This window comes from Sciurus carolinensis, chromosome 14 (assembly GCF_902686445.1).
Source record: "Sciurus carolinensis chromosome 14, mSciCar1.2, whole genome shotgun sequence".
Taxonomy (NCBI): Eukaryota; Metazoa; Chordata; class Mammalia; order Rodentia; family Sciuridae; genus Sciurus; species Sciurus carolinensis.
Genome location: NC_062226.1, coordinates 34,526,116 through 34,553,265, shown reverse-complemented (window position 1 = coordinate 34,553,265; position 27,150 = coordinate 34,526,116). Strand labels below are relative to the sequence as shown.

The following is a 27,150-nucleotide window of genomic DNA, read 5'->3' as shown; positions in this document are numbered from 1 at the left end:
GTTCTGTGGTATTTGTGGGCTTCATTTTGTTTCATTTAAAAAACTTAAACTTTTCATTGTCGTTGCATCGGGGATTTCAGTTTTGGAAAAGAAGGTTTGCTTCCTCCTGTGGATTCTTGCGGCTGTGTCCAGGTGACCTGGTGCATGAGTTCGAACTCTTACCCGTTTGCTGTTCTCTTGGCTTCATTCTGAGGGAGCTCGGACTACCCTGTCCACAGGAGCTAGGAAGGGGAGAGTTGTGGAATTCGATGACCAGAAGTTAGATGATGGTTCAGGTTGTCAGAGCTCAGAGCCTGGCTCCCTGGCTTGCTAACTTGGACAAGGTTCTTTTCTTTTGGTGCCTCAGTTTCCTCATCTGTGCAGTGGGGTGATGAATAGTACCTTTCTCACAGGGCTGTTGTGAGGACGAGATTAGTTAATAAGCGTACCACTCGTAGACTTTGGCTTGGATCTCAAGGGATGTTAGCATGCCCTCTGTCTGTTTAGGAAATAGCAGTGAGCCTCTACTGTGCCCAGGGGCTGGGCCCAGAGCTGCGCTCCTGGAGATGAAGGAGAAGGGTGCCGACCCTCAAGGAGCTCCTCATCCAGTGAGGGACACAGACCCTCAAACAGTGGACTGGTTGCTGTGACGGTGTGTCACTCTCAATTCACCAGTGACCAAGCAAAACCCATGGGTCCTCTGAGCCTAATAAGCCACTGCATTCAATAACAGAGTTAGGATCCATTTTCCTGGCCTGGCCTCTTTGTCAGAGGATCAGAAGAGGCCAGCGGATGGAGGCAGGGATCTGGGCCATTCTGGGCAAAGGTATGGGGCCACCTTTCCAGCAGCATGGAAGTGTAAGATTGGTCATGGGGGCAGGCGTGGGCCCTGGCTTTGGCTACTGGTTAACCAGGTGGGGGACTGCAATCCACAGCGTGCCAGGGCCCAAGAGCAGGAGCCCCTGACACTCCCAGCCCTGCTGACCATGACACCCACTGGAGGAGGCTGGGGAGGGACCGGAAGGCAGATGTGAGGAGAGCAGAGGTTGCTCAGTCTGGAGAAGGGCCCGCAGGCCCTCGGGGGACACAGGAGCAGCCAGGGTCTGCAGAGGCAGAAGCACGACCAGTGGCGTCCCCTTTCAGCTTTGCAGAGGGAGAAACGCTTGTATTGGTCAGAGCTGCCCATGAGCAGTGAGGGACACGGGGAGAGAAGCGTCGCTCTTCCTGTCCGGGGCACGAAGGGGCGCTCGACTCTCCTTGGACCTGATCCTCCCAGCACCTTGAAGGGAGGCAGTGGACCCTTTCCGGGAAGAGAAGAGCGAGGCCTAGGGAGGGGCGTGGCTCGCCGGGGGTCCCACAGCTGCTCCAAAGCCAGCCCTTTCCCCACGGGGCCCCAAGGATTCCGAAAGAGGAGGTTGGCCTTCGGAGGTCAGAAGTGTCCAGATGGGGCTTCCTAGCTCTCCCATGGGGGATAGGGGTGGGCAGGAGGCAGCCAAACTTGACATGGGTTGGATTGTGAGCAGGAGTGGATGGGGTGCTTCACATGGTGGGGGACAGGGTGCAGCTCGGTCACCTGCAGGCAGGACAGCCTTCTCCCTCTCCCTCTGCCTCTCCTTCCTCCTTCCCTCCCTCCCTTCCTCCCTTCCCTAGGTCAGGTCAGTAAGCACTTGTTTGGATTTGCAATGTACCTTGACTCAAGTCAGAAGCCGGGGTAGGGGTGGGTGGGGGTGGTTCAAGTTCAATTTTGAATAAAACATGCTTCTAGTTTTTGAAAATCCCATGAGCTAAAGAGAGTTTAGAATGAGAAACGCACATGTAACAGGAGGCAGAAGTACTGATGCTGGAGAGGGGGTTGGGGGGAGAGCGACCCTTCGACCCCCGAGGGGAAGGAGAGGGAGTGTCTGGCTGAGGGAATGAGCCAGGAGGCCATGGGCCACGTTCCAGAGAGAGAAGATAAGGTCGAGCTGACTTTTCCAAATGACCTCACTTGCTATCTACACCTCTGAGCAAGTTCTGGAGTTTGCAGACCTGCAGCCCAGAGACACATGCTTGCTGAATGTGTCAGGGAGCAGAGGCCTTCAGGGACTGATGGGCCCCTGGCAGTCATCTGATCCTCGAGTTTTTTTTTTTTTTTTTTTTTCAAACAGCTGGCCGCAGCCAGTAGTGGGCTGTCAAGTTAATTTAGTGGTTATGACCAGCGTTTTGCAAAATGAAATGGTCAGACCAGAAATGTGTGAATCAAATTAGAAATACCAGAGAGCACCAAGCATAGTAAGGGCATTGTTTTATGAGAATTTATTTTACATGCACACACACACACACCTGAACCAGGCCATCACTGCAATTGTGTGTTGTGTGTAACACATACAAATGTGACGGGTAGTCAAAAAATTTAGAAACACCTACCTAGCCCAATCTGTTCGTTTTATAGAGCAGGGACTTGTATAATATGGAGGAGAGAGGGCTGGCGTACTAGCTTCCTCTGTGTCCTTGCTCTAAACTTAGCTTTCTCCTAAGCATTGTTACTATTTACCCCACCCTCCAATTTTGAACATCTCAGTTGTTCTAGGCCATGCCCAAGGCCAGGATCACATCTGCCAGTGTGAACTAGGAAGCATGTCATATCTGACTCGCTGAAAGGAAGGTGGCAGACTTACACAAAACTTTATTATAAATCATTTTTATATAGCAGACATATCACACAATTTACAAATCATAATACAATATGCTGAGCTCTTTATTACATATTCCCTATAGCTGATTAATTTGTGCAGAATGCATTAATTGATTTTTGCTGTACCCTGGTGCCTGTAGCCAACCTATGATTACAGCTGATCGATGAGCCTGCTTTCGACATGACTGTTGGTTGACATTTCTATTTACATTAATGAGTAAGACAAGAGTGAACCACAGAAGACATTGGTCAGAATCTCATTTGTCTATCGGTTGCCAGGAGCTACTTCTTTGCTGAGTGGGATAAGAGTTTTTGAGTCCTGAGAGAATATTCCTCAAAAAAAAGAAAAAAAATAGACAGCTCTGTTTTGCTATTCACCGTGTCAAGGCTCCACACATAGTATGTTTTAAAATTGGCATTGTTAGCATTTCTCCATTACTTTATAGACAAACTACAAAACAATAATCCCAGTTCCGGTCGGTGGAGATTGCGGGTCCTCACAGTGTAACACTCCCACACGGCTGATGTCACGCTGCATGACGTCCCTGAGTGTGGGGACAGAGATGACGCACCCTGACACGTGCGGCTCTCCTCTCGCGTACACAGGGGAGAGTGAAAGGTAGCGAAATAATTAGGAAGAGAAGAATTGGGACCTTTAGTACTTTTGTGTTTAATATAACTTAATTATAAGTTTGTATGATCTAATTTTTGGCAATTTCGGTGTTTAATTCCCTTGCAAAGATCCTGCTCGTGTGACAGTCGGTTCTTCTAATCTGGCACCCTCAGCACTGCACCCACTTTGGGGCTCTGAGGTGGGATTCTGCAGACTCACGGGATTCACCAAGAAGAACCCCCAGCACAGGGTGCTGGGTTGCCAGTCGTCCCATGGATGCCTATGTGCACAGACTTACAGACACACACGGGTACACAGAGACACATACACACATGGAACACTCAGACAGACACACATACACACATGTGGACACACTCAGACAGACACACAGATACATGCAACATGGACATACACACACGGATACATACACAGACACCTACACACACACACACACACACACACACAAAGGCACATTGTACCCACCTCTTCCTCCTCTCCCAACCCTCCTGTGTACCAAGCATCCTTTCTGCTACCCACAAGGTGGTCAGCACCCTGCCCACTGAACCTGCTGAGAGGAACCTGAACTGGTCAGGGGCTGTGTGGCATTCCCTGGTCACTGCCCCTCCCTGGGCCTCAGCTTCCTGAGGGAGGTTTCCATGGGATTAATAAACATCTTCTCAGACTCTGTTTACCAGGTGCTGGACTAGACTCAGGGTCAGCAACGAGGCAACAGCTACCTGGAAGGCCAGGGAACTCTGGGAGCTGGGGAAGGGAGGCGGGGGATTGCAGGGGCGCTGGCTCCAACCTCACCTCCTTCCGGGCAAGTCATCAGACCTGTCCTGGTTCTCAGTTCTTCATTTTAAAAAGGGGCTAGTGCAACCCTAGTTGTGTAAGATTCTTACAAAGATAAATCTTAGTGTAAGATTCTTATAAAGATTAAATTAGATAATACAAATAGAGGAGTGCCTAGCTATAGGGACACACAGTCGACCGAGGCTACTTATCCTGGGTTTATCCCATTACTGCAGAGCGAGCACCAGTAGCACCCACAGAAGCAGAAGGATTGTGGGAGACCCTCCAACCCCAGGAGACCATCCCTGCTGAGGAGTTGGAGAGGGAGATAGGAGGACAGATAACTATGTTCCAGATGTACGTAGATACATGTCCATACGCAGCCTGATCCCAATGACTTTATATTCAGTTTCTTTAACTTCAATGAAAGATTTGTGCATTTCGCTCTATCCCCCAACAGACCTTGCATATCGTCACTTGACGCAGGTTTCATGGACAGTTCCCCTTCTAAATGGCGTTCCACTCTTTGGGACAGCATTTGGTCTCTCCCGATGGCAAACACAGCAGGCTCATCCCTTCCACGCGTGTTGGTTGCTGTCTACAGCTTTATGCGCTGGGGATAGATACGCAGCTGTTGAGCGATACATCTCTGTTGTATTTTATGTGGAAAATTCAGAAAAGCATAAAGAAAAAGAAAGCGGAATGGCCTCCCAATCCCAACACCCAGAGGTGACCACTCTTTCAACTCGGGATTGTATTGTTTTATAGTCTTTTAATATTTAGATTAACAGTGTATCATAAGCACCTTTTCAAGCCACTCTCAGTGTTAGGCAGATCTTGTAGAGTAAGGGGTGCCATTTGGTCACTGCCTGGTAGCTTCAACAAGTCCCCTGGAGCAACCCTGGGCTCACCGGGAAGCACACGAGAAATGGACTCAGTGGCCCTCTCACTTGGGCTGACCCTAGAGCACGCGGGTCTGTCACTGCGGTGGCTGCTGGACTGTGAACTTAGGAGGGCAGACTGCAGCTCTGGACTCCTACAGCGCTATTAGACCTTCCCTGAAAGAACTGTCACTAATGCCGGTCTAACTCCTGACTTAGCCCCTCCACGCAGGAGACGGCCCAGCAGCGATTCTGTCCGGGCAAGGTCAGCCTTTAAAAAGAATTAGACGACCCTGTATATACTGGCATGAATGATTTCCTTTATTTAGTAAATGAAAAATCAAGTTTAATCTGATCCCATTTTTTGCTTAAAAAATGAAGTAGGTTATAAACATAATTTTGGAAGGAGAAAAGATGTTCATTTACTACTTTCTATACTTGCAAAGATATTGAAGGTTTTGCAATGAGCATATATTTTATTTAAAATTTTATGCACATATAGGAGGGAGGGAGGAAGAGAGAGTCCTTAGTACTCTAAGTTCATACCTTTAAGCCCTTCTCCGATTGTGTCCTTAGCTTATGTTTCTTAGAAGTAGAATTCCTGGAAATGGAATTGTGGCATCTTAAAGATTCTTGGTATACATTGCAAAATGAATCCTCAGAATGGCTAGACCCATTTACACCCTGACCCCCAGTCAGTGAATACCAGCTGCCTTACCCCTCAATACTGCTGGGTAACTATTTACAATAGATCCCAATTTCATAGATCAGGTAGCATTTCATCTTAACTTTTTCTTTCATTACTAGTTGAATTCTAGGTATTTATTTATTTTCCTTTTATACTCTTTAATTGACACATAATGATTGTAAATATGTGTGGAACACAGTGGAATATTTCCATATAGGTATACAATCTGTAATGATCAAATCAGGATAGTTAGCATATCAGTCCCCTCGAACATTTATCAAATGTCTATGGAACATTTATCCTTTATGTTAGGAACATTCAAAATTCTCTCTTCTGGCTGTTCTGAAATATACAACAAATCATTGTTAACTGCAGTCAGCCTCTGTGCTACATAATGCCAGGTCTGATCCCTCCTGTCAAACTGTAGTTCTGCACCCATTCACCTATGTCTCTCTATGCCCCTCTGCTCCTTAGACCCTGAGCTTCCACAAGGTCACCCGCTTTCACTTTCACACGTGGATGAGGACATGCAGCCTTGCTCTTCCTGGACCTGACTTCTGACGTCACGTTCTCTAGGCTCATCCACGTTGCTGCCCGTGGCAGGATTTCAGTCTTTTCCATGGCTGGTGATACTCCACTGTGTACATGTACCATGTTTTCTTTATCCATTCATCTGCCAGTGGACACCTGGACATCATGCACCAAAATGGCCCCCTATCTTGGCCATTTTGAATAGCGGTGCATGGGATTGCAGATGTCTCTGCGATACACTCTGAATTCCTTTATTTACTTATATTTTTGGTACTGGGGATGGAACCCAGGGCCTCATGCGTGCCAGGCAAGTGCTCCACCACTGAGCTACACCCCCAGCCCTGAGTTCCTTTCCTTTAGATGTGTCAGCAGCAGAGGGATGGCAGGGTCACATGATAGTTCTGTGTTCAGGGTTTGAAGGAACCTGCATACTGTTTTCCCTAATGGACATACAAATGGACATTTCCACCAATACTGTAAAGTGTTCCCTTTCCTCCTCATCCTCGCCAGCATCTGTTACTCGTTGACTTTTTGATCATAGCCATTCTAATGGGGTGGGATAATATCTCCCTGTGGCTTTGATTTGTGTTTCCCTGACGATTGGTGATGTTCAGCACTCTTTCAGTTACCTGGTGACCATTTGTATGTCTCTTTGAGAAATGATGATTTAGATCATTTGTTCATTTTGAATTTTAAGTATTTTTAAAACATTTGTTGTTTTTCCTCTGTTGGTGGTGTACTAGTCTTTGGATCTTTTTGTCTTCATGGTGTATCTCTTTTTATCTTCATTTTTGTCTCTTCTTGGTCATTCGCTGGGGAGATTGAATTTTGCTTTCATACATACTTTTAATATGATGGTTTACGCTCTATTCAAATTCTTTTTTCTTTTTTGGTACCAGGTATTGAACTCAGGAGCACTTAACCACTGAGCCACATCCCCAGCCCTTTTAAAAAAATATTTTCTTTAGTGACAAGGTCTCACTGAGTTGCTTAGGGCCTTGCTAAATTGCTGAGGCTGGCTTTGAACTATGATCCTCCTGCCCCAGCCTCCTGAGCCCCTGGGATTATAGGCATGCGCCACAGCACTCAGCCTATTCATATTCTTGTGGTAGTAAACCAAGGATTTTTAACATATTTACTTAGAAGTATATTTTTCTTAAAAAACCCTGAAGGAAAACAGGCTTCTGTGTGTCCCATCTACACCTGAGAACTTGGCCTTCACTGTGTTTCCGGCTCTCCTCCTCCGCACCCGTTCCCACCTCCCCTGGGGATGTCATCTGGTGCTGACTTGCCTGTTCAGAAGTTTTATCTTACAATAAGTACTTAGGTAGTTAACAGCGTTTTTCTAAATTCTCCATCGCTGTCGCTTTTAAACCCCTCTCCTTCCTCGCAGACCACTTTTTCTTGTTACCTGGGAATCCTGCCTCACTGCTGTCTTGGGAGACCCCAGATCATCGCTGTGCTCTGCCGCCAGCCGTTCTGCTCTCCTTCCATTGCCGTGGGCGTGGAGCCTTCCTGCATGGCCCACGGTCGTGTGGGCCGATACCTTTTCTCTCTGATAGAGTCGTAACTGCTCCCCATGGTCCAGAGTTTTCTAGCAATTTCTGTGTCCCTGACAGATCCCTCTCTTGCTTGCAACCACAACTGCCTGCCTGTCCTCCACTTCACGTGGAATGGGGGGCTGGTGTGTGGGCTCAGCTCACCTTCCTAAGAGCAGAAGTTCAATTCAGTTCATCACACATCTGGCAGCTTGAGTCTCACCCACCTCCCCAGCCCCATTGTCTGGATGTTTCAGAATTATGGTGAAAGTGTCATGGTCGCAGGCTTCCCAAGAGGAACTCTTCCCTGAGACTTTGGAGGGGACAGTAGTCACTGCCAGGGAAGGAGGCTCAGAAGATGGGTGGATGGATGTTACAGGGGTCAGGAATGGCAGAAAAAAAAAGATCTGGAGGTGCGATTGAGTGAGCTGTGGGGGTGTCGTGGAGTCAGAGCAGCAGAACACACTATGGTGGGAATCCCAGAAAGGAGGGAGTCCCTTTCACAAAGAAGCCATGCAGCTGAGTGCGTTGGCACATGCCTATAATCCCATCTCAGGAGGCTGAGGTGGGAAGATCCCAAGTTCAAGGTCAGCCTGGGCAACTTAGGGAGATTCTTTCTCAAAATAAAAAATAAAAAGGGTTGGGGGTGGAGCTCAGTGGTAAAGCACCGCTGGGTTTGGAAAAAAAAAAATCCTGCAACTACCTCCACTGTTTCAGACATGACACCCCACCACCTGTCCTACCGACCCTGAGAACAGGAGAGGACAGTCTGCAGTGTAGTCCAGTAGCCTCTTGCTGGCCTCAACAGCCCGGCTGGTGCTTCTTGAACTTGACCATGCAAAACCATGTCCACAAACAGATTTTCTGTGAAGCTAATGATGCTTTAGTCTCAGGTCTTCTCAGTCGCATACTTCCAAGGCTCTAGGCAGGTGGAGGGACCCTAGTTACATGTTTACGAGGTCATATGTTTTCCTTAAAATGTGAAAAAATAAGATCTTTTTGTAATTTTATTTAAAAAGAACACCCAAATTATATAAGTTTTGGGGCCCACATAACCTGAATCTGCCCTGACTGTGTCATCAAGAAATGAAGGAATTAGTTTCGGTTACCAGGAAAGTTGGATAAATCCTCAAGCTGGAGAAAGAAATATGAAGGAAAAATAATCCATTTAGGGAAGACACACCACAGGTGAGCAGCCCTGGCCCAGAGAAAGCAAAGTTTTAGAAGATCAGATGGTCTTAGTGGGCAACAAGCCAAACAACTGACAGTGAGGTTTGAGGCTGGGGAGTCCGTGATGGTGACTGATGATGTGATTTTGGCCCATTTTCCAGGACCAGGCAGCTAAATGTCACCTGTACCAGTTCAGTGGACATGGAGCTCTTTCTCCATTACTCCCTCATCCCATCAGTAAGTAAAGACTGGGGAGGGATGAGGAGCTGGGCAGCTGTGTGACAGGCTCCCAGAGGGCTGAGTAGGTCAGGGGAGGGACATCAGCTGAGTTTCCTACTGGAGGCTTTATTCCGTTTCTTATATTATGCACCAAACTCATAGAAGAAAAATTTTAAGGATTCAACAGTCAGGGATACTGGCTTTTAGGGGATTGAAAAAAAAAAAAGTTTTTTTGAAGAAGCAGTGACAGGACCAAGGTCTATTGGAAGATGTAGTAATGAATATTCCAGACAGAGGAGGCAGCCTGTGCAAAGACCCTGTGGGGAGAGCGAAGAGGGAGAGTGTGAGGAGCTGAGAAGGCCAGCGGTTTGGAGAGGGGAGCCCAGGTGGAGGAGTCTGGGGAGGAGGGCAGCCAGGCAGCGCCCTGGGACTCTGTTCAGCGCTGTCTTCAATTAGAGGACAATGGGAAATAATGGAGGGGATTTCAGCATGAAGGTGACACGGTCAGATTTGTGCTTTTAAAAGCTCATTCTGGTTGCATTGTGGAGCTGAGGCTGGAAGATCAAATAGGACTCAGTTGCAGGGACCCAGGGAGGGCAGCTTAGCTCCTCCTGGATGATGGTGGCCAAGTTGAGGTGCTAGGAGTAAAAACAACAGGACTTGGTCATGGGTTGGGAGGGAGGTTAGGGAGAGGCAGAGGCTGGGGATGATTCCTGGGGTTCTGACTTCACATCTGACAGGGTGGTGGCAGCTGCCATGTACTAGTTACGGAAAATTAGAAGAGATCTGGGTTTGGGGTGGATGAAGCCACAAGGCAGGGAGAACATCATGAGTTCCATGTAAGACATACTGAATGTGAGGTGCTTCTTACACACCCAAAGAAATGCCAAGTGAGTGGTTGTACAGTTCTGAGCTTCAGAACGTGAGAACATGTCCTGTGTATGAAGACATGACCTAATCCACAGGGCAAAGAAGGATTTACACCCCAACAGTCACCACTGCCTTTTTACAGATGAAGAAACCGAGGTTCAGGGAAGTCAAGTCTACCTCCAAGCCAGTGTGTGGGAGAAACTAGGGTTGAACCTACATCTGTTCCAGGCAACATAAAAGAAAGCTCAGTGCAAAACATCTGGTAGCTCAGGGTTGCAGAGTCGGACCACTGACTCTGGAGTTTGAGGTGACAGGGACACTCTGAGGGCTGGGCTCAGCCACACACCCTCTTTCAGGAGGACAGAGAGGCCCTGCTGAAGATGAACAGGCTCACGACTCTCCATCTTCTCTTCTACAGCTTCTCATCATTCTGGTCTTGTCCTTCCTACAAAGAAGAAAGCATTGTAGACAGAGCGACGATACCTCCTACCTCTTGGGGGACCACTTTGGAATCATCATGTGAGTTGAGCTGGGGTCAGCCCCTACAGCTGCCCTGTACAGGGGTGCCCTGTAGTTGGGACCAACACCAATTGCAAGGCCAGGTAGCTCCCAGGATCACCCCTCCAGGTCCCCCACCATGCACAGTCCTGCCCATTCTTTTCCCAATCCAAACAAAACTCTAAGAGATGAGAATCCACTTCTAAGCTATTGCAGCCCTCATACTCAGGGCTGCCCAGATCTGCTTGGAGGAGACTGAAAAGACTCAGACTCCTGTGGAAAAGGCCTTCCCACATGGAAGGCGTGGCCACCTCAGGGAACAGGAGGAAGAGTGTTCCCTGTGACTCGAGGCAGTGAGTCTTCCTGCTGGATGGTGCCATGAGTCACGTGCCAGAGCCTGCTGGACCAGGGGAGTGTTCTTTAATTTTTTCCCTCCACATATTTATGGGTGCATTGAAACTGTACATAATGGTGGGGTTTGTTGTTACATATTGAACATGTACAAAATATAACAATATGACTTGTCCAATATCAATCCCCGATCCACTGAGTCCACGCTCAGTGCAGGTTTTCAGATGTGCATGAACTGAATTGCATTCCAATCAAGATGCCATTGACTGTACTTGCAAGCCATGTGAGACTGTTTCCCCATGTTTAAAGCAGAGATGGGCAGTGTCAATGTGGATGGCAAATGGAGAATTACTTTATAAGTCATGAAGAACGACGAGCACATGAAGGGCTATTGTTCAGTCAAGGCCTCCCCTTGCCCTCCCTTCTTCCCTCTCCCTGATCCCTTTCCTCTACTTTACTGAACTCTTCATGAGGTAGCCCCCACCTTTGTTTTCCTTTTTCCTCTCTACCTTTCACATACCAGGGGAACTCTCAGGTTCTTTCAGTTCTGCCATTCTGAGTCTCTGCACTCCTGATCATATCTTTTCTTGAGTTCTGTTTTGCCTCATTACCCACAATCACCACCATCACCATCACCATCACCATGATCACCACCATCGCCATCAACACCACCAGTATCATCATCACCATCACCATCAACACCACCAATATCATCATCACCATCACCATGATCACCACCATCGCCATCAACACCACCAATATCATCATCACCATCACCATGATCACCACCATCGCCATCAACACCACCAGTATCATCATCACCATCACCATCAACACCACCAATATCATCATCACCATCACCATCATCACCACCATCGCCATCAACACCACCAGTATCATCATCACCATCACCATGATCACCACCATCGCCATCAACACCACCAGTATCATCATCACCATCACCATGATCACCACCATCACCATGAACACCACCAGTATCATCATCACCATCACCATGATCACCACCATCGCCATCAACACACCAGTATCATCATCACCATCACCATGATCACCACCATCGCCATCAACACCACCAGTATCATCATCACCATCACCATCATCACCACCATCGCCATCAACACCACCAATATCATCACCACCACCAATATCATCATCACCATCACCATGATCACCACCATCGCCATGAACACCACCAGTATCATCATCACCATCACCATGATCACCACCATCACCATCAACACCACCAATATCATCATCACCATCACCATGATCACCACCATCGCCATCAACACCACCAATATCATCACCACCATCGCCATCAACACCACCAATATCATCATCACCATCACCATGATCACCACCATCGCCATCAACACCACCAATATCATCATCACCATCACCATGATCACCACCATCGCCATCAACACCACCAGTATCATCATCACCATCACCATGATCACCACCATCGCCATCAACACCACCAATATCATCACCACCATCACCATGATCACCACCATCGCCATCAACACCACCAGTATCATCATCACCATCACCATGATCACCACCATCGCCATCAACACCACCAGTATCATCATCACCATCACCATGATCACCACCATCGCCATCAACACCACCAGTATCATCATCACCATCACCATGATCACCACCATCGCCATCAACACCACCAATATCATCACCACCATCGCCATCAACACCACCAGTATCATCATCACCATCACCATGATCACCACCATCGCCATCAACACCACCAGTATCATCATCACCATCACCATGATCACCACCATCGCCATCAACACCACCAGTATCATCATCACCATCACCATGATCACCACCATCGCCATCAACACCACCAGTATCATCATCACCATCACCATGATCACCACCATCGCCATCAACACCACCAGTATCATCATCACCATCACCATGATCACCACCATTGCCATCAACACCACCAGTATCATCATCACCATCACCATGATCACCACCATCGCCATCAACACCACCAATATCATCACCATCACCATCACCATCATCACTATCACCACCATAGTCATCACTACCATCATCATCACAGTCATCATGCTGTTAACATTAATTGCAGCCTGTTTATGACCTGAGTCCTAAGTCACTTGCCTTGTATTAGTTTCATAAACCCTTTTGCCAATATAGCATCATGGAAGGTCATTATCCTCATTCCATGGACAAGAAAACTCAGAGAGATTAAATGACTTGCCCAAGGCCACAGAGCTACAAGTGATAAGAGCTTTAACCCATACTGGTTTAATATTCTTTCCAATGACTCCCAGTGTCAATGTGCACAGGTTCAAGCCAGGGACACCCCAAGATCTCAGTGTTGGATCTCGGTGTTCTCTGGAGAAGAGAGAGAGAGCCAGGATATCAGAACTGAGGCTGAGGTTCACCCAAGATGCAGAGAGAAAGACAGAGAGAGAGAGAGAATCCAACCACAACATCCAAGGACACTGCACACCAGCTCTGAGCAGCAGCTAGAGGAATTCTGGACCTGCCCCACTGGGACATTTGACCCCTCTCACATGACCTGGTGTAAGTCACACTGGCGGAGGCAAAGCAAAAGCCTGAGGCTGGTGGGTAAAGATCCCTGGATCCCAACCCTGGCATCTGGCTGGTGCAGAACTTGATGAGAAAAGAAGTTCCATAGCAATTACATTAAACTTCTTTGAATTAAATTGACCATGGCACATTTGACTTGCTCCCTGGTCACTGTCCCATTAGAACTCCTACTTCCTTTCATAATTTTTGCCTATCATCTTTACCAAATAATAGCTTCATGTGCATGCGGCACTCCACAGCTTTGCTATCCACATTGACACTGTGATGAGCAGAATCGGGTTGTCCACCTCTGCTTTAAAGTCGGGGAAACTGAGTCTCCCTTGGCTTGTAAGTACGGTCAGTGGCATCCTGATTGGAATGCAATGCAGTTCAACAACATGCACATCTGAAAACCTGCACTGGGCGCTTTCCTGTGCTAAGTCCCATCCCAGAGATTATAGTTTATAGTTAGAGTTGTTTACTCTGATCTAGATGAAACTGTTGGCTAGAGGAGACAGATATGCATTCAGACTTAGTTACAGAGGAAGAAAAGAAAACTTTTTAAATTAAAAATTCTCACAGAAACCAGGACGGCCTACTGAGAGCTGCTCTCTAGAGATGGGGATCTTGGGAGACTGACTCTTGCCCTCTCTCTCTGCCCCTGTGTCACCAGGGCCCTCTCAGCATTATTTTGCTGTGTTCCTCTCTGCGAGCTAGGATGTCTGGCTTAGGGTCTCTGTGTGGCACTGACTGATCCCAGCTTGGTGTGACTTTCCGAACAAGGATTTTAACAACCTACTAGCTCATAGCCTAAGGGTCACAAATCCAAAATACAAGAGCGGGCATCCACCTGGCTCATCCAAAGTCCGGGGGTCACCGTGTCCACTGTGGCCAGGAAGGCATGGTCGTATAGGGAAGGCAAATTTCTCTCCTTACCTTCTTAAGGTGATTTCAACTGGGCCCAAGAATTAAGTTGCCATAAAAGAGATCCACACGACAAAAACACCCACATCTATTTAATATAAATTTTACATGACACAGGGGCCCTCCTAAGGGACCTGGATGAAGGCCCATCGATGCAGTCAAAGTTGACCATGTGTATATTGAATTAGACCAAAACTAACAAGCTGTGAAAAAGTAACTAAATGATGTGAAGATAAGAGTTAGATTAATTAGTTCTGTACAGAATTCTCCCAGTCTTGGGCTGGGGAGATAGCTCAGCTGGTAGAGTGCTTGCCTCACAAGCACAAGACCCTGAGTTCGATCCCCAGTACCTCAAAAATAACAAAACCAGAATTCTCCTAGTCTCAACTCCTGGTTTTTGGTGATAAGAACGTTAGTTTCCCCCTATAGAAGGGGTAAATTTCACATGGGAATTTCACCTCCTGTGTGGAAGAAGTAACATGAAGGTCAGAGTTAATCTTCTTTTTTATAAAGTGTCTTTAACTCAGAATAGTCAAGGTGCCAGGGTCGGGTGGTATAATCTTAGTTCCTTCAATCACCTGGCACCAGCGTAGCCAAAGATACCCAGACGCCCGTGGCGTACATTGGAAGGGAGAATCCTCACAGGACATGTTTGGATGCAGGGGAAGTTCCCCCAAACCTGTACAGGACACGTTCTTTGTTCTACCAAGTCCTTCTGTCTGTGTCTCATAGACAACACTTGTCCCGTGTCATGTTTTGCCTTATGTCATGGCTACTAGTGTCCTGATGTGTCCCCTACTGTACTTGGAGCTCCTCTAGGGAAAGAATTTTGCCTTCTTCACTTCCGTATCCCGAATCTGTGCCGAGTTTCAGCCCAGCAGAGGGAACCTCAGAGCTTCCGTTACAATGAATAGTTGATTATCCAATCATCCCTCTTCCAGATGAGATGGCTACTTTGGAAATGATCTGTGGAATGTTCAGAGTCATCTTCTGTCCTCATAAGCTGCTTCTGTTGTCTACAGGCCTCTGGACTTCGTGGGGACTTTTAGTAACCGATGGTCCTATGGAATCGCCTTTGGGGCCACAGCCAATAAGGTCATGTTCTTGTTCTCAGAAGGCTACCAGCCCCTGCAGGTCCCGCAGTGGGCCCAAGGTACAGGGCTGCCTCCCTCCTGCCGGGAACTTCACTGTGGACATTCTTGCTATCAGGACCACCAGGGTTTTCCGGGGGAAGCGGGTTAACTTTTGAATTCTCATGTTCTTCCTGGGTTACTTGCCCCGGGTCAAGGTCTAGCCCACAAAGCCTGAAAACTTGTTTGTGGGGCTTTCCCCCAATTAGATTCAGAGATCCTTTAGACATGATGTAACAATGGAGCAGAAAGTAGGTTCTTCCTCACCTACACCCATCCGCCCTCCTGAGTCACAGCCATGGCTGCCTTCTGGTTATCCACAGGCTGTGGGCTTCCTCCTCAAAGAACAATGCTTGCTTCTTTGGCCATTGGCTCATCTTCCCACTGCCCCCCACCTCCCGCCTCAGGCTCCATCTGAATGAGCAGGTCTAATCTATAGCCTCACTGATTTCTTATATGACAATTCCAAAACCTCTCTGCCCAGCCCAGTTCCCTCTCATGGGTTCTAAGCTTAAATGGTCAAATGCCTACCAGGGGCTCCTTTGTCTTTGAAACCAAAATGGCGCACTTCTTAGAATTTGAGAAGTTTGACCAATATTTATACCCATGAATCCATTGCCAAAAATCAAGATAATGGACTCCAGAAGTTTCCTTATTCCCCTTTGTAATCTCTGATTCGCTGTCATTTCCTATCACTGCTTCCATCTCCAGGAAAACACTGATCTGGTTAGTTTGAATTTCCCAGGATTTTGTGTAAATGGAATGTCCTTTTTTCCTTCCTTCCTTCCTCCCTTCCTCCCTTCCTCCCTTCCTTCCTTCCTTCCTTCCTTCCTTCCTTCCTTCCTTCCTTTTTCCTTTCTTTCTTTCTTTTCTTCCTTTCTTTTTTCTTTCTTTCTTTTCCTTCCTTCCTTCCTTCCTTCCTTCCTTCCTTCCTTCCTTCCTTCCTTCCTTCCTTCCTTCCTTTTGATCTGGCTTCTTTCCCTTAGCATAATTACTTTGCAATTCCTACATATTTAGCATTCATCAGTAGTTCATCTTTTTTATTGTTGAGTGTATTTCACTATATATCACAGTGTATCCATTGTTGATGAACCCCATCTGATTTATTTCCACTTACTGGCTACTGCAAATAAAGCTGCTATAAACATTTGTGTACAAGTCTTGACATAAGTCCATATTTCTTTTTTTTCCTCAGGTAAATGCCTATGAATGAAATGGCGGGCTCATATAGATCATATAGTAGATCAGGCTTTTTAAGAAGCGATTTAACTGGTTTTCAAAGTCACTGTAACCATTTTTAGATTACCACCATTGGTATAAGAATTCTGCTTTTCCCATATCCTTGTCAACACTTGGTATGGCCAGTCTTTAATTTTAGCCATTCTGAGTGGCATGTAATGGCATCTCATTGTGGTATTACTTTGCATTTTCATAGTAATGGTGCTGAGAATATTTTCATGCATTTATTTGCTGATCTTATGCTTTCTTTAATAAATGCTTAATAACAATGATTCTGTTCAAATCATTTACCTATTTTTGAAAATTGGGATTTTTGTTTTCTTATTGAGTTCAGAGAGTTCTTAATATATTCAAGGTACAAGTCCATTATTGGATATAGGAATTGCAAATATCTATATCTATCTGTGGCTTGCACTTTGATCCTCCTAACAGGCTTTTGAAAGGCTGACCCTTTTAATTTTGATGCAATCTAATCTACTCAGTTTTCCTTTTATGGATTATGCTTATGGTGTCATATAAGAAATTCTTGCCTAAACTGAGGTCATGTAGATTTTTTTCTGGTTTTTTAGCTTTGTTTTGTGTTTTGTTGTTAAGAAGTGGTATAGTCTGTTCTACATTGAGAGCTATGATACCTTATCCTCTTATGTCCTCAGAACCTCTCCTAGGACCCCGCTCAGGGTAGACACTTGGTACAGGTCATCCTGCATGAATGGATTCTCCTGGATCCTGTTAGACCATCTCAGAGCCAGGCAGTGGCAGGATCCATAGATCACTACCTTATATAGAGAGTGTGCTATGGTGCACACCGCACACCCCCTCTCCCTGTTGGGCCATGCACTTGTGGTACTTTATTCCCAGTAGTTTTTGGTAGCTTGTTTCTGTGGTCTGTCTCCACCTGTGAACTAATCGCCTGCAGGCGTCAGATCTTCTCTCTTTAGAAAGCCCCGGGCCTGGCACACAACAGGACCAGGAAGGGTTTACTGCATCCTTGGGCTTGACCTGCGGCTTCTCCGCTTACCCCTGACTTGAGGCCTGCACAAGCAGACCTTCCTGGGTGAGAGAGGAGCTCAGCCTCTGGCCTTGTCTCTCCCAGCCTTTGTGCTTCTGATTGGAGGCATCGAAGTTGGCCTGTCCTACTTCCCTTTCTTTGCCTGCCTCTCGTCGGAGTTCCGGCTGCTCAGCTCCATCCTGGGCTTCTGCTACTCTCTGATCTGGTAAGATGGACTCTGCACCCCCTGACTCCTTAGGCCATGGCTGATCCTTGAGAGGAGGTTGGAGGTGATCTGAGAGCAACCCTTGAAGGATACCTTTGCCCAGAACTGAGACCCAGGGTGGGCAAGGGGTGACGCGTCCCATTGTGAGCCCCTTCTTGGGATGCACTTGATGCTTCCAAAGGTCAGGGCAGTCTTCTGTCTGCCTCACCTAGGGCTGCTCATTATTAGAATATTCCCAGAAGTCAGGGATTTAGGAATGTTAGCACAAAAAGGAGAGGGACCTGGACAAATGCAAACTCCATGAATCAGCTCTTTTATTCAGGAATGGAGTCTCACACAGGAACGGGGATGCAGGGATCAAAAGGCATCGTGGAACTCAGTTTCCTGGTGGAAAGTGAGCCTCCGAACAAAGAAAGGGACTGGATTTATGTAGGTTATTTTGAGGGGTGGTCCAGTGAACATAAATCCGTTTGCTTGGACACTCAGGAATGTGGGCCTTTTGGTCAAGGTCTGCGGACAGGGTCTGAAGAGGATTTACTCTGGAGGAGAGTAATGCCTCCTAGAGACCGTTTCTTTTGAGGGTGATAAAATACCTCCTCTCTGCCCGCAACCAGCATCTGGAAAACATTTGTCTTGGGAAATGAAAGCTGTCAGTACATGGCCTTCATTTTTACTCATTATCTCAGGGATTTTTTTAACTCTCCATGTCCATTAAGGAACGTTCATTTCTGTAAGCTGCCCAGGGTTCCATTGGGGAAAACAAGAACCCCATTCAATGCTTCTCTTCAACACCATCACGACTGGTCTCAGGATCCTCAGAGAAAGTTCACGTACCCTTGCTTGACACTCGGGGACATGGCAGCCTGGCCTCTTCCTTCCTCTCCAGTTCCCAATAGTGTCTAGCACACCCCTCCACCCTACAAGACCACACTCCCACATTCCTGCATCGATTCACTCAACAACCATTCTTTACATGCCCACTATGAGCCAGGGAATTCTCTGGAAAACCAGACAGATCCATGGGACCACGTGTTCTGGCCTCTTGGTCTGCATGCTCCTATTCTGGGTGTGGAGCATCGTCCCTCCACCTGGTCCAGTGATAGATATAAACTCCTGCTCCGTGGACAGTGGCTCCCACCAGACACCCAGCTGCTTCGCCTTCCTTTTGAGCTCTGTGCCCTCAGCTCTGGGCACCAGACTGGCACAGAGCAGCACCAGGGAACATTTGTGCCCGAGTAACCCCAACAATGATTCTCTAGTCCCTGGGGTGAGGCTCATTTGCTTTCCTCCATGCCCCTCCAAGCCTGCTCCCCATCCAGTGTTTTCTAGGGGGCAGGTCCTCAGGCCTATCGACCAGGGGTGGCCGGCAGGCTCTCATAAGCAACTGGCCTACCAGGGGCGACAATTCCAAGTTTGTCAGTGATGTGCTTCTTAGAAAGTTAGATTGAGGGTTTCCAGGGGTTGATGTAGAGTTATCTCGTCCATTAGCCTGTGGCAAACTTCGGACAAGGAAGGAACAAGGCCTTGGGGATCACTCAGCAGCTTGGCGGCCATGGGGGTAGGACCAGACCTTGAACTTGACCAGTGAGGCTCACAACCTCAGAGCCAGGTTGACAGACAAGGCCATGGAGAGGCAGAAAGGGCCTCAGCTGCAGAGTTGGGAGACCTGGGTCCGCATCTGTGCATGACCTGGATGATCCCTTGCCAACTCTGGATGACCTCCTGAAGGCTGGGGGCAGGACCAGGCCCTACGTCTTCCTGCTCTGCCCACGTGCATTCTGAGAGGGTGTCCTCCATCACGACCCATGAGATGGATTCAGTGTGCACTGCTTTGCCACCACAGGGTGCCTGAAGGGGAGGGACATACATGAGGTCCAGGCACCAGCCCTCCCGAGGGGGCAAGGAGGGGGAGGCAAGTCTGGGCTGTTTTCACAGGAGCTGCTTGTGGGGCTGTGCTGGGAGGTAACCCGGTGCCCCAAATCCTGTTTCTGTTCCTACAGGTTTGTTGTCACCATTGTTCGAATCTCACAGTGTCCCCATGGGCAGGTAAGTACTGTTGACCTGAGTTCAGGGTGTTCAGTCACATCATCACGGCCTACCTGCTGTGTGACCTTGGACAAGCCTGTCACTCTCTGGGCCTCTGCTTCCTCATGTGCACAAAAGGGAAGTTGGAGCCCCTCGTGCTGCTTCCATTTGTGTAGCACCTTAAGTTCCTCAAGGGGTCATCAGGGTTCACAGGCAGGTGTTCTCTCATTTGGTCTTCATAGCAGCCCCACCAGGTGGGGAAGTTCATCAAACCTATTTACAGGTGAGGAAACTGAGTCCCCAGCATATTATGTAACTCATAGGAAGCAGCGGAGTTGGGAATTGAGGCCAGATCTGGCTGATTCCAAAACCTATTTCTTTCCAAACCATGTAGCCTCAGTTTCTCTGTCTATAAAATGGGAGAATTAGACTAGGAGAACCCTTCCAGTTTGGCCACGGGCTGTCCTTCTCAGAGTTGGTGGAAGCTGGTCATGTCTTTAGCCCTGGAGCCCAGAAAAGGAGCAAGAAGCAAGAAGGCTGCCGCACCTCCCTCCCTCTTCCTCTCGCCCTTCCCACCTCCTCCTTTCATCGGGCTACCTGCCTCTGAGTGTCCTATATTTTTCAAAAAGAGCATTTAGTTACCTAATCAGGAAAAAAAAAAAAAAGAAGTCACAAATACTGTTTTCATAAAACAAAACCGGGGTGGAAAGACCCGCATGGCGAGCTGCTGGATTCCAAGTCTGCGCTCACTCTGAGCGTGGCGGGCGGGCGGGACCGCGGGCATTGGCTGCGGACTCCGGAGCGCGGAGCGCGGAGCGGGCGGGCCCAGGTGGGAGCTGGCTGGGCAGGCGCGCTCTATTCACAGCTCCGCCTGGTGGCCTAGCCGTGCAGCTACAGCCCGCACCCTGTGTTCTGCTTCCCTTGCAGTTTGTGGGGAGGTACGAGGCCCTGCTGTTCAACTGGCCCTCACTGCTGTGCCTGGCTTTCTTGCTTGGCCGCTTCCTGCACTTGTTTGTCAAGGCTCTGAGGGCCCACCTGGGCTGGGAACCCCAGGCGGTGAGTATATTCACCGTGTGTCCCCACAGGTTTAATCCTGACAGCAGCCTCAGGACATAGGTACTCTCAGAACTTCTCACTTTCTGAATTCAAAAACTTGGACCCAGAGAGGTGAGTTGAGTTGCCTGAGGTCACCCAGCCAATATATGGCAGAGCCAGAATGGGAACCCAGACAGTGGGACTAGGGAGCCTCTGTCTTAACCCCTGTCATACACAGTCTGTCTGGCTTGGAGTCATGCTGGGGTTAGGATAGGTCCTCTTCTCTCCCCACACCTTCCTGTTGAATCAGAACTTGGGGGTTTCCAGTGACACCTAGGACTCATTTGCTGCAGCTTTAGTCTTTTGCATCTCCTGAGTTTGAAGGAGTTGTGAATGGTTTGTTTTATTAAACTTGAATTTTTCTTGTCCTTTGGTTATCTTTTCAAAATGAATATGTGGCAGTCAGGACAAGCTAGGTTATGCTGTAGTAACAAACAAGCCTCCAAATATCAGTAGCTTAAAACAATAAGGACTCATGTCTCACTATTGCTACCTGTCCATCAAAGGTGTGCTGAGGATTTTCTTCTATGTTCTCCTCATTCTGTGACCCAGGATGATGGAGCAACCATCACTCAGAACACAGCACAGGGTAAGAAAATGTGGTGTCAACTGCACTAACTTTTAAAGCCTCCACCGTGATGTCACTTGCCATTCAGACATTTTCGTACAAAGTCATCCTTTGGTCACACACACCTTCAAGCAGGTGAGAAGACACAATCCTATTATGTATTGTATCTTGAAGGAGGGAGAACCAGAGTGTTTCCGGATAGCTGCAAGATGAGAAATAGAGATGATGTGCTCTGCAGATGCTTAAAAACAGAACAAAAAAGAAATGACATGAAGACATTTCGATTATTACAAAGAGCTTCAAAATGTTTCATATTTGAATATGGAAGTTAGGTCTTCCTGTATTCCCCTTAAATAGAATTGCTGGTAAGGTGCTTTTCTAAAATATAAAATTTATCTCAATATAAACTTTTTTTCTGTATAGTAAAAAGGTCATTTTGGATGCTTTTGTTAAAGATTGATTTTTTTAAAAAAAGGAAATTTTTCTTTCATTCTGAGGAAAATAACTGTCACCAGTTGGGGGCTTTTCCTGGACAGGCATTGTACAAGTGCTTTACAGAGAGTGTTTTCCTGAGTCCCCACCATGAACTTCTGGAAGGTCTTATTTTTTTCCATTTGCTAATTGGGGACCAAAGGGTAGAGACATAGTTTGTCTGAGGCACATACATAGTAAGTCTCCAGTCAGGATCCTACCCAGATCTTTGGGATGCTACTCCACAGAAAACGTACACATCCAATATGTAGAAAAAAATAAGTTACAATTGTGGAAAGCTCATTGCACTTGGAGAAAACATTTCCAAATATACTAGTAAAATTTCTTTTTTCTAATGCTAAAAATGGAAGCCATGAGCAAAAGAATTTCCTCTTCGCCAACAATGAGTGTTAGCATTTGGGGTGTGTCTTTCTTGGTTCAAGGCTTGAACTGTGATGGAAAATTACCAAGTTTCTCTGGGAAATCAGTGCTATGAAATGGTTGCTGGCATAGTCAGGGGGCGGGAGAGTCAAGGACAGTGAGTGCCTGATCAACAGGAAGCTGATGTAGCCCTCCAAGAAATGAGGCTAAATCTCATGCCCAAATCCCTGCCCCCAGAAAGGCTAGCCCCTCGGAGTCCAAAACCCTAACAAGAAAGGGGCCTTCCTGTGTTCTTTCCCACAGGAAGAAAAGCCCCTACTGGAAGTCCACCAGGCCAAGCACGTCAAGCAGCTCCTGAGGAAGGCCTGCCCACAGTAAGCCGGCCTCTGTTCACCCCGAGGTTCACCCATGAGCCCCGGCGGGAAGGGCCCTGGGAGGAGTGGAATGGCTTCACAGGAGCCTGGACTCTTGTTTGCTAATTACAGAAAACAACCCAAAGTGTCATAGCCAGGAAATGAATAGGTTCACGCTGCTAAGAAATCTGGAAGGAGTCAGATCCAGAGGCCTATTAGGGTTTTGTTTTGTTTTGTTTTGGTACCAGGGAACTTAACCACTAAGCCACATCCCCCGCCCCCTGTCGCTTTTATTGAAAAAAGGTCTCGCTGAATTGCTGAGGCTCACTTTGAACTTGTGATCCTCCTGCCTCAGCCTCCCCAGTCACTGGGGTTATAGGTTTGCACCATTGTGCCACACCCTCCAGGGGCTTATTGATATCATCTGAACTAGGTCTCTTTCCCTCACTCTTCTCCCAGCTAAGCTTTCACTGATGGGCTTCAAAGGTAGGTGGGCTTCCTCCATGTGGTGTTCTCAGACTTTTAAGTTTACATTCTCCTGATTTAAGCTCAGAAGAAAGAGAAAATTTCCTTTCCAGTTATGTGAATAAAAGTCTCATAGTACTTGGGGATAGTGGAACATACCTGTAACCCCAGTGACTGGGGAGGCTGAGGCAGGAGGATTCTAAGTTGGAGGCCAGCCTTAGCAATTTAGTGAGACTCTGAGCAATTTAGCAAGAACCTGTCTTAAACTGAAAAATAAAAAGGGATAAAGATACCCCTGGTAAAATACCCCTGGGCAGCCTCTCTAAATTACCCGCCCCCCTCAACTTCTTGTCAGATTGCATTGGCTTGAACTTAGTCTGATCGCTCTTCCTTGCTAAGAGGCTAGGAATTTTAGTCATTTAGACTAGTGAATTACTGCTTCCCCCACCCCCCACCAAAAAAATCTTCGTAAAGATAAGGGATTATGAAAACAGTGGAAACTACCAATGCTCTTTCTCTACTCTAAACTCCAAGACAAAGAGGAGAAGATGATGTTACTTCTGGAAGAATCCGGTATTTGTTTACCTATGTCTCTTTTTTTGGTGTTTATTCATTCGCAGAGAGAGAAAAAAGTCTTGGTTCCAAGCCAGGGTATATGATTGGGACCCCTGTTTTCAATTCCCAAGCAGAATGATTGGTACTATTGTGTTGGCTTTCATCTGCCTGTACCTTGTAAGTATCTGTGAAAATTCCTTTGTGTTTTATAAATGGAGCAGGGCAGAGGCTGGGGTTATGGGGACTTTGAGGTATGGAATCATTGAGTATGTTCCTGAACAGGTGGGTCAAAATTGAATCTTGGTAAGTCAAAGCAGTACAGTGCTTCAGGGCTACTGTTTTGATTCCAAAGGACATGTTTACCCACAAGGTTACTACCACTAAGAAAATCAATCCACACAAAATAAAACTGATAGTAGTTAAAACTCCCTGGGGTGAAAATTATCATTGACTAAAAAATTGGTGGAAGAAAAAATACATTTGAAATCATTTCATATGCAAAATTCGACCCAGGAAAGTTGGTAGAATTAATGATTCCCTAAAGAAAACTTATAATTAGGGCTGGGAATGTAGCTCAATGGCAGAGTGCTTGCCTAACACACATGGGGTCCTGGGTTCAATCCCCCATACCACAAAAATTAAAATAAAATAAAACATAATTATGTAATCTATTCAGTAAACTGTGCTGTTAACAAAATTCAAATCATTTAAATATCAAATAGTTGATCCTGCCAAATTAATTTTAGTGAATTAAAAATTAAAGTGAATAAACTAGAATTGTTTTGTGGTGCTCTATATTTCAAATGGAACAAAATTTAAAAGTCTTAGTGTGCTCTCTTGCCAAAATTTTCAAATGTCGACATAATTCTAATTTTGGTGTTTATTAAGTGTAGAATCAAAACTTGTGTGGTCCAAAGTTATTTGAGGTAAAGTGACTGTCAAGAGAATGTCAAATAGAATAAAAATGGCAAAAGCCAATAGTCTTTTGCTCATTTCACATGTACTGGAATGATCCCTATTTAAATTAATCTTGTGAATAAGTTTTCAAGTGAATGTCTTAGTTAGGTTATGCTAAAGTGTCCAATAATTTCTTAAATCTCAGTGACTCACCTGAGATGTTTCTGGCCCGCACAGCAGTGCTGAGGGGGTGTTCAGGTAGGGGAGGTCGTTCTCTACCACATGGTCACTCAGGAGCCCAGAATCTTCCATCCTGGGCCCCTCCTTCCTGAGGATCTCATCACCATCTGCATGCCATCAACAGAGAGAAGGAGCATGGAGAAGTGCCTTCGGGAATTTTTTTGTTTTGTTTGTTTGTTGGTAGCAGACATTGAATCCAGGGCTGCTTAACCACTGGGTCCCATTCCCCAGAACATTTTTTTTTTTTAATTTTGAGACAGGGTCTCATTAAGTTGCTGAGGCTGGCCTCTAACTTGCAATCCTCCTGCCTCAGCCTCCTGAGTTGCTGGGATTATAGGTGTGTGCCACTATGCCCAGCTTATAGGTGATTTTCACGGACTAGGTGTGAAGTATCGCATGTTCCTTCCAGTCCTCTTTCATTGGCTTATAGAACTGTTCATATAGCCACACCTAATATAAGAGAAGCTAGGAAATGTGGTCTAATTTTGTACTCAAAGAATGGAGAATGGATTTTCAGGGACAACTAGCGTTCTCTGCAATATTGAATAACCCACTAGGAGTTTATGGCATTTCTTAAGTGTTCATTGAGCATCATGGTCTAAGAGAAGAATATAAGACATGGTATGAGGTTTTCTTTTCTTTTTTTTTTTTTTGGCGGTGCTGGGGATCGAACCCAGGGCCTTGTGCTTGCAAGGCAAGCACTCTACTGACTGAGCTATCTCCCCAACCCGGTATGAGGTTTTCAAGGAGAGAAAAGGATAAGATGAATGTGCTCTGGAAGTTTAGTAAATTATTCTAAATTGAGATACCTCTTGTACATGATAGCATTTGGCCCCACTTTCAGAGACAAACATGATTTGGTTGGCAGAGAAAAATGGCAGCAGGAGCCATAGAAGCAGTGGTACAATGATAGGAAGGCAGGATGGTAGGTAAGCACTTTTGTACGTTACCGCTTTCTCCTATTTGGCTCCTGCCCAAGATCAATGAAGGAGAGCAAGGGGAGAGGTTGTTGGAATTGTCCCTAAGATCACCCCTTTGCCCTGTAGAGGCTCAGACCCTGGGAAACAGCTTGGGATCCAAGCAGGTGAAAGAAGATGCAAGCTGCCGTTGGGATAGTAGACATGCTTTATTTGGAGACGGCTACAGCCTCCAGCCACCAGTTCTTCCATAGGCATTTTTTATATGCAGACCAAACAAAGCAGGCACATTGCCAGCAGGTTACATAAGTAAGTGCAAGCCCACAAGAAGATGTTTATGACCTTGAGTACATGTGCTGAATCAGGGTGTTTATGACCTTGACTACATACTAAAACATAGCTGGCTGGACCCCAGGGAGGGATCTTAACTATAGCCATCCTGGACTTGCCCTACGCCCTGACTCAAAGTCAGCCATTCATGTCACTCTGATTCCATTCGTGTTCGAGGAGTTCCTTGGGACCTTGTGGGCCCCAGTGTTGAGTGCTGTAAGGTGAGAAAAGAGTGGCAAGTTTTCTATGAACTCATGTTTCCGTTCATCTTAAAATAGCCAGGGTCACTTTTGGAAATTTAAATGCCTGTAAGAGACTGATTTCAAAACCAAAGGGAGTCCATTTGCTATTCCCATGTTGAGCCAGACTCAGGTGAGACCTCGAAACCTTTGCTCTGTGTCCCCAGTTCATCATCATTGAGTTCTGCATGTTCGTGTACGTGAGAGACGAACTGGATGTGTTTGAAGGCAAGCTAGAGAGTTATGACGCCTTTATGAACCAGACAGGGACCCTGACCCCAACCATCCTGCAAGTGAAGGAGCTGATCAGTATCTCCAAAGGTAAAACTATCTGCTACCAATATTCCTGCCACCAGTATGGAAAACCCAGGGACTTTTATCTGTTGGTGGTACACTTGCTGTAAGTATTGCTGCTAGTGTTGAAATCACCTAGCTGAGATGCCTGGTCTTGGAGAAAAATGTACAAGAGTTGATTTGTGCCTTCCTGGGTTGACCAGAAGGACAAGGGGTCAGGCCATGGATCATTTTGTTAGAATCTATTTGGGGCTGAACTGAACATGCCCTGAGAATTTTCTTATCTTAAATAGCCTATTTTTTTCAATTCCAGTGGGAAGAACCAAAATGTTCCTTTATTTTCCACTTGGGGGAAAAAAACCAAACAAACCAAGCCTTGACTTTTCTTTAAGCTAACAT

The 27,150-nt window shown here is 46.6% G+C and overlaps 1 protein-coding gene across 1 annotated transcript in view; it reads left to right on the top strand.

Annotated features, from left to right (window-relative positions):
• The window catches only part of LOC124965036 (stimulated by retinoic acid gene 6 protein-like), a 45,481-nt gene that overhangs the window by 3,767 nt on the left and 14,564 nt on the right, over positions 1 to 27,150 (top strand). Inside the window, exons 3-11 of the mRNA XM_047525860.1 lie at positions 9,028 to 9,103; positions 10,374 to 10,474; positions 15,361 to 15,491; positions 17,801 to 17,921; positions 19,922 to 19,967; positions 20,874 to 21,002; positions 22,765 to 22,835; positions 23,900 to 24,011; positions 26,625 to 26,778. Of these exons, the coding sequence (XP_047381816.1) occupies positions 9,028 to 9,103; positions 10,374 to 10,474; positions 15,361 to 15,491; positions 17,801 to 17,921; positions 19,922 to 19,967; positions 20,874 to 21,002; positions 22,765 to 22,835; positions 23,900 to 24,011; positions 26,625 to 26,778 (941 nt within the window). The remainder of the gene's footprint in view (positions 1 to 9,027; positions 9,104 to 10,373; positions 10,475 to 15,360; positions 15,492 to 17,800; positions 17,922 to 19,921; positions 19,968 to 20,873; positions 21,003 to 22,764; positions 22,836 to 23,899; positions 24,012 to 26,624; positions 26,779 to 27,150) is intronic.